The sequence below is a fragment of the Lepidochelys olivacea genome (assembly GCF_965140295.1).
Source record: "Lepidochelys olivacea isolate rLepOli2 genome assembly, chromosome: 18".
Taxonomy (NCBI): Eukaryota; Metazoa; Chordata; order Testudines; family Cheloniidae; genus Lepidochelys; species Lepidochelys olivacea.
In genome coordinates this window covers 18935259-18942937 of record NC_140428.1, presented here as the reverse complement: position 1 = coordinate 18942937, position 7679 = coordinate 18935259, and the positions used below count along the sequence as shown (strand labels likewise).

The following is a 7679-nucleotide window of genomic DNA, read 5'->3' as shown; positions in this document are numbered from 1 at the left end:
TGTTTTGTTACACCATCTCTAATGTTTTTACCCTTACATTTCTCAGTCTCAACTTCATGTTAAGAGGGTTTGTTGGGTTGTTTGTTTTTTTTTGGTCTGAGAACGTGTGCGCACATATGTACACAAATACTTACCTCATTTTTAAAAAATGAAACATTTCTCTGTGCCCAAGGAACAAAAAAATAGCTGGCCTTCACACTTCACTCCACAGCAATGTAAAATAATATGGGAGTTTGAGCTTTTGATCAGTACTTGAAACAAGTTTCACACATGTACAGCCAACCCCCCCCCCCTTAAATTATCAGTAGCATCATTGTCCGTGCCATGCGAGAGGCTGCACAAACCATGCACAATGCCATCCAGAGCTCACTGGGCTTTTCGGTGCATGCAGGAGCCACTGCATTGAGCAGCAGGCAAACAATGCAAAACATCAGCTGCTGCCCTGCTGCTCCCCAACTCCCTTAACCTTAAAGGTCCTTTTGTCTTTAAGGGCAAAAACCCAAGGGAATTAAATGCAAGAAAGCTGCGTTAACATTACAGAGGAAGGCTCCAGGCCTACTGCTGGTGGGGGTCAGTGCTAAGGCTCCCATAAGCTTCGCCTACCTTAAAGGGGAGTAACGCCCCGGCCAAGGCTAAGCCCTCCCTCACACGCCCTCCCGCCAATTTCCCATCTCTGCGCCCTCCCCGCCGTACGCATGCGCGTTGCCGGCGGATCGGATCGTACCATTACTCTGCAGTATGTGGGGGGGATCCCAGATTTGCTACCGTCCCTGCCCGGAGGCACGGTTCCGCACATCTCGAGCGAAGGACACGAAGGCCTATGTGAGCTCTGCTCTACGTGATTCCAAACAGGCCAAGTTCCTGGCGTTGGCTGTTTCCAGTCTATTTCCAGCTGGGCCCCCCCGCGGGAGGAATGGTTCAACCCGAGGCAGGGCTCTGCCGCCGGGGGCCGCCATTTTGTCAGCAGCGGCTGCAGGAGAGGAAGGTGGAGGCACCCGGAGCCCCCTCGCCCCATGTAAGCTTCCCCCCGCCCCCGCCCCCGTGAGCAGACCGCGGCGGAGAGCTAGAGGCTCTGGCGTTTCGGGCCTTAACCGCGGCTGGGCTCTGCCTGAGCGGGCCGGGGGGCGCAGGGAGCTAGGCCCAGCCTGGAGCTCGAGAGAGGCTGGGCTCGCTAGTGAGGCCTAGCCGGGGGTGTGATTTATAAGCTAGGCCTCATTTGGGCGCAGCCTATCGGCTAGGCATGTGGTCTCATGCCCGTCTCCCGGAAATGGTTTGGTCCTGACTCCCTTCTTCCCTTTCCCTATGGTCTGACCTCTCTGCTCCCCCGATCCCAGACTCCCTCTCCCCAGGATGATCTGGACATTCACCCCTCCACCCCCTTGGAAATGGTCTGAGCCCTTCTCCCTCTTTGCCTTCCACCGCCCGCTCCAGCGTGGTCTGGTCCTTGGCTTCCCCCCTTTTTTCTTCTCCCAGCAATGCCAGTTGGTTGGGTTCTTTCCCTGCACCCCGTCCCACACAAACTTGGCTCTTGCCCCATCCCCTCAGTTGGGGTGATTGGTGAGATCATTGCAGATTGTGAACAAATTCTCTTTCTTTCATAGTTTTAAATAACTTTGTTCATGATCCCTCCTCTCCAGGCATTGCCCATAAATGTCACTTTATATGTATGTTGTTAGAACATAACAAACTTAAAGCTTAGAGAAGATAAAATGCAACATCTTTTGGTAGGTTCCTAGTGCCTAGGAAGAAAAGCATTGTCTGTGTTTTACAGAGAAACAAACTGATTTATTATGAGATTAAAAATGAACAAAATAAGAGAATAAAAAATTGCTGAGGCCCTCTTTTTTTAATCCATTAGTAAAATCCAGCAAAGATGTCTGAATACATCCGTGTTACAGAGGATGAGAATGATGAGCCCATTGAGATCCCTTCAGAGGATGATGGCACTGTGCTGCTATCCACAGTAACTGCCCAGTTCCCGGGAGCATGTGGCCTGCGTTACAGGAACCCAGTGTCTCAGTGTATGAGAGGAGTCCGGCTAGTAGAAGGAATTCTGCATGCTCCAGATGCTGGCTGGGGAAATCTGGTCTATGTTGTTAATTATCCCAAAGGTTTGTCTTTGTTCCATGCATTTTTGGTACAACCATACTTTCTTATTTACAAGGAATTTTATATCAAGATCTATGGGTTCCTTAGTTTTTATGTTTTCCTCTTATCTTACTGTCAAACCATAGCAGCAACTTAAAGTGTGTGCCTGGCCCACAGAATGAATTTCAGAGAGTTCGCTATTATTTAGCCATAATTGTACAAGGTACTTTACAAATAGGACTTTGTCCTCCTGTTTGTAAGGCATTTAACAATCTTATATAGATAACTTCCAAAGGTCCGATACCACAGTGAGTACCGTGCAGGGCTGAGGTTTGCCCATGTGACGCTAATTATATGATCAAGGCCAAAGACATCAGTGTTGTAGGGGAGGGTGTGGGAAAGGTGAGGGAAGAAAAGGAAAGGGAAAAGTAAGGAGAGCACTTTTCCTTTTTCACTGAGTAGCTGTTGTCTCAAACTATGTATAATACACACAACCTCTGGTCAGGCATGTGAATGTTATTTGGCAGTACTTCAGTGGAAAACAAGCTTAAAGTGTGTTTTAGATGAGAGTTTGAGTCTGCTCGTCTTCTGCACTCCTCTCCCCGATACTGTAGGGCAGTTGGATGCAGATTATAACATATATGCAGCAAATAGTATGTATGTCTTCCCAGTTCTTAGCTTTCGCAATACATCCTGCAAAAAAGGATCTAATCCTTGTGCTGTGCTGCTTCCGACTAATGGAAGTAGCTTTCCTTTCCTTTGATGTAATGTGGAGATGATAGTTTCTGATGTACATCTTTACATTCAGATAACAAGAGGAAAATGGATGAAACAGATGCCTCATCAGCTGTAAAAGTAAAACGAGCAGTACAAAAGACATCTGATTTAATAGTTTTGGGTCTTCCCTGGAAAACCACTGAACAAGATCTAAAGGAATATTTCAGTACATTTGGAGAAGTTCTCATGGTGCAGGTAAATTTCTGTTGTATTTGACTCTCTACTTGAGTCAAAAGCTGTGAATTCAGATGGAAGTTTTTCCTGCATGAGCCAGTACAAGGCAAAAAGGGCAATTAAATTTAAAAGCACATCTTTAACTGTTGTAACATTAAAATTTGCTTTACTCTATTTGCTTTGCAGTATGATATTTTTTCTTGGAGGTATCTTGGTATGTGTTCAGGTCGTTGACCCCTGTCGAGACCGATTTCTCAAAAGGGGATGATTCTGATGTTACACTAGTGTAAACGAGACATGATATGGCCCATTGTGTGGTGTTTGGTTTTTGTGCTTGCATATTAGTTTATTGGTATGGTAGTTGTAGCATTTGTGAAGACTTACTTTTTGCAGTTCTTGTTTGAATTTGAAACTTAACTTTAACAATAAGTTTGAGTTTAGGTTTAAGGGTTTGTTTTATATGGATATTGGATTAGCACTTTGCCACGATGCATCAAACCCACACTCTTTTGAACATTGTTTGTGTAATGGTAATCCACAGCCTGATTTCGTAAGTATGAAACTGTCAAAAGCTTTTGTGTACTGTCGTTGCTAGTACCAGGGGCCTTTTCATGGGGGATATAGAAGCCTCATTAAGATAGGATCAAAACTTTTCACATTACACTCTTTTAACCATGCTTTGGTAATCCTAGCATTCCTTTTGATCTTGGAAAAGACTGCTGATTAGCATGAGTTGCAGCTAGGCTAAGAATACCAGTGCATATTACTGCTTCAGTATTTCAGCTATCTAGATCATCTTTTTCTTTCTCCCCCTCCCCTCCGCCTTAGGTTAAGAAAGACATTAAGACTGGTCACTCAAAGGGATTTGGTTTTGTTCGATTTACGGAGTATGAAACCCAGGTGAAAGTGATGTCTCAACGGCACATGATAGATGGAAGATGGTGTGACTGTAAACTACCTAATTCTAAGGTATCGTTCCTTAAATTATTTTAGCGTTTGTAGAAACAAAACATGCACTCCTTTAAAGAATCCTGTAGAGTGAAGAGGGGATTAGATATATGGACAAACAAAGGGAGAGGGGGACTTTAAAGGGATCCTCGAGGTGGTTGAGAAAACAAAAGGAAGGAGTGGAGCCTGGAGGTTAGATAAAGGAACAGTGGGATGGGGGATTGAGAAAACAACTAAGCACAGGGGAGAAGATGTCCAGTCTGAAAACTACAAAAACCAGCCTGACGACATCATAAATGTCTAGCAGCCCCTGCTTCAGATACTGTCCTCATTTTGCGGAAGGGAGGAAAGTGAGGCACAGAGGATAGGTAGATAACTTGCCTAAGGCCAGACTGAGTCAGTGGCAGAGCAGGGAACAGAACCCAACACTTTGGACTATGCATATTTCCTCGCTCTATACGTATTCAACTGAAGGATTTACAGCGCAAGGAATGGTCTGCTGCCTACCTAACCAATCCTCATTTGCCATCACTTTTCAAGTCTCATTTCCTTTCCACTTTCTATTTTTCACATATATGCCCCTGGCACCACCCCTCGGAGATGCTCCTTCAGCAAGACGTTGTAAACAAATATCCAGTCATCAGAAGAGCTCTAGATTATGTGGTGGTAGATATGGCTGTGGTCAGTATATACTGGTGTTTCCACCATTGTCAGCAATACTGCACCACTACAAGAGCAAAGATAGAAGATTTCCCTAAAATGTCTAGTGTAAAGGCCCTAGGGGGTAAGATTGCTTCCATCTACTCAGGAATTCCAAGTTCATCCCTGCAGTCTTCCTCTCAGGTGGTACAGTTTTTAATTACATTATCTCGGGTAGAGTGGAGAGCAACTGGAGGGTTGCTTTTCTTTCGATCTTCCTATAACTGTGATACACCCCCGTACCCCGGTTAATAGTTTATGAAGTTCTCTATCACAAAAGAAACTAAGTTGTATTTAGTATTCAGAGGGATGATTGCAGTGTTTTGGTCATTATTTCTTTTCCTGCGATTCTACCCAGCAAAGTCCTGATGAACCTTTGCGCAGCAGAAAGGTGTTCGTTGGGCGCTGCACTGAGGATATGACTGCAGATGAGCTCCGGCAGTTCTTTTCTCAGTATGGAGAGGTGGTAGATGTCTTCATCCCCAAACCCTTCAGAGCTTTTGCCTTTGTTACATTTGCAGATGATCAGGTATTTATTTAAAATATTTTAGCTCCTGACATTTAGGAACCGTTTCCTAAGTCTTAAATATCTCTCTTTACCATTCTGACCATAAATGTTGACAAACACTGTCACTTAGCATGTAATTATTGGAATTGAATATACAGTGCTTGTTTTTGTCATTGCAATTTGAGAATTTCAGTTGTACTTTGAATTTCTATTGAATTACATTAGTATGCTTACAGTTCATGTCTACAGATTCACACTTTTCAGCTGGTACTGTGTATATGGATCTTCACACTAGACTAACTTAAGTTTATTCAGTAAAGTTAAAGGATCTTGTTTTTAGTTTGTGTCAAATCTTCACACACCCTTCCTTTACAGTTTACAAATATATTCAGAATCATGTGGTTTGTCTTGTTATGCTGTAACAAGTACTTTAAAAAATGGTCTAATTGTATATTTATTTACATCCCTTATTTCTTATAGGTTGCCCAGTCTCTTTGTGGAGAGGACTTGATCATTAAAGGAATCAGCGTACATATATCCAATGCTGAACCTAAGCACAATAGCAATAGACAGTTAGAAAGAGGTGGAAGATTTGGTGGTAATCCAGGAGGCTTTGGGAATCAGGGTGGATTTGGTAATAGCAGGGGGGGAGGAGGTGGTTTGGGAAACAACCAGGGCAGTAATATGGGTGGAGGGATGAATTTTGGAGCATTTAGTATCAATCCTGCTATGATGGCGGCAGCCCAGGCAGCGTTGCAGAGCAGTTGGGGAATGATGGGCATGTTAGCTAGTCAACAGAACCAGTCTGGGCCATCAGGAAACAACCAGCCTCAAGGCAACATGCAAAGGGAGCAGAACCAGGGTTTTAGTTCAGGAAGTAATTCTTACGGAGGATCTAACTCTGGAGCAGCAATAGGTTGGGGGTCAGCATCAAATGCAGGATCAAGCAGTGGGTTTAATGGAGGCTTTGGTTCAAGTATGGATTCCAAATCGTCAGGCTGGGGAATGTAGACGGTGGGCTCTGATATTGACTCTATGGTGGGAAATCAAATTTTTCTAAACTCATGGTAAGTATATTGTAAATTGCATATATACTAAAATTTTCCTGATCAATTTGTTCAATGTGCAGTATATTCAACAGTATTTTTGACATTTTTCTTTTGTAAAAAGAAAGGTTAAAGGAATTTTATAAGTTTTGTTACATAATTTGTTGGAATATTGAATGGTTGAAAGTGAACTGCTGTTTGCCTGATGGGTAAACTAACACACTACAATTGAGAGGAAGGGTTTTTCCTGTAATATTTTATTCCTTGTTTCCTTGTCAGCTGAATTCTTTGCATGTTCAAAAAGGAAACCATTGGTCAGAAACTACATTCTTTCTTTTCCTCTTGTTTGTTTTAATTTGATCCCCACCATAAGAATCTCTCCAAATGCCCCAGTTGGAGAACACAGTGTCAGTGTTGTTGGTTTTTGTTTTTGTTTTCCTTTTAACACTGTCTCCCCTCATATACTAAGTACAATATGAAGGCTTCATTTAACCTCTGCAGTTCATCTCATTTCAATGTGTATGGAAGAAGCACTTAATTGAAAGCAGTGCTGTAAATATTCTGCTTTAGGAATACTTCTGTCTACATGCTTTCTCATCCAAGAATACTTCATCACACTGCGCATGCTACGTCTTAGACGGTGGGTGTTCCATTTTTATCCGCTACTCTTTATTTCATGGAGTCGTATCAACGCTATGAACGCAAGGCTGTGAGATGGAACCAGAAGGCTGTTTGAACTTTTGAAACCTTGTGTGGGATTGATGGTGTTGCCGAGGCATGAGAGGGCTGGTATGTGCGAGAAAAAGGAGAGAGCGCATGCAGAGACCTGGTGGTGCATTATGGGATTTTATTTTACTTGGCGAGATGTCTCTCAATCCTGTGGCTTTGGTGAGAGAGTGTGCAGAGAGCAATGATAGCAAATAAAGTACGAGTGTTTCTTGCATTCAAAGGACATCCATATCTGGAAGACTAAATGGGTGTTATACCTAGTTAACCAATTAGTTGAATGTGTTAAGTGAAATGAATATCTGTATTTTTTTTTTCCCTTATGTCAACTGCTGTGAATGTTGTATGGTGTGTGTTCTTTTCTGTTAATGATATGTAAGTGTGGTAATGTGAATTGAAGATGATGGGGTTTGTGACGAGAACATTGAGTTTGTGGTGTGCTTTGCGGTAGTTGTAGCAGAGTTCACTAGCGAGCTCAGTGTGCCTCTTAAGGGTGGAAGTTCCACTGTCTGTAAGATATCCATAAGAATGCTGTTTGCTGCAGTTCTGTGTTTGGATGCTTTTTATAAGATTTGTCAATGTAGGAAATTCTTAAATAAAACTGATTTAAGTAATATGTGTCTTTGTTTTGCAGCCCTGAATGCAAAGAATTCATAGCAGTTAATTTATTTTGTCCTTTGAGATGAACTTCCGTAAAGTTGTTTTTGCAGTAA

General features: G+C 42.8%; 1 protein-coding gene across 1 annotated transcript; it reads left to right on the top strand.

Annotated features, from left to right (window-relative positions):
- Window positions 1–929: 929 nt before the first annotated feature.
- Window positions 930–7580, top strand: TARDBP (TAR DNA binding protein). The gene is made up of 6 exons (XM_084651855.1): window positions 930–1015; window positions 1859–2111; window positions 2897–3060; window positions 3868–4008; window positions 5045–5215; window positions 5675–7580. The coding sequence occupies exons 2-6, from the start codon at window positions 1874–1876 to the stop codon at window positions 6203–6205; spliced, it is 1245 nt and encodes a 414-aa protein (XP_084507981.1). The 5' UTR covers window positions 930–1015; window positions 1859–1873; the 3' UTR covers window positions 6206–7580.
- The last annotated feature ends 99 nt before the right edge of the window (window positions 7581–7679 follow it).

Coding starts and splice junctions, on each gene's coding strand:
- TARDBP (XM_084651855.1), top strand. CDS start 1,874: ATGTCTGAATACATCCGTGTTACAGAGGATGAGAATGATGAGCCCATT. Junction 2,112..2,896: donor TGTTGTTAATTATCCCAAAG/GTTTGTCTTTGT, acceptor CTTTACATTCAG/ATAACAAGAGGAAAATGGAT. Junction 4,009..5,044: donor GTAAACTACCTAATTCTAAG/GTATCGTTCCTT, acceptor GATTCTACCCAG/CAAAGTCCTGATGAACCTTT.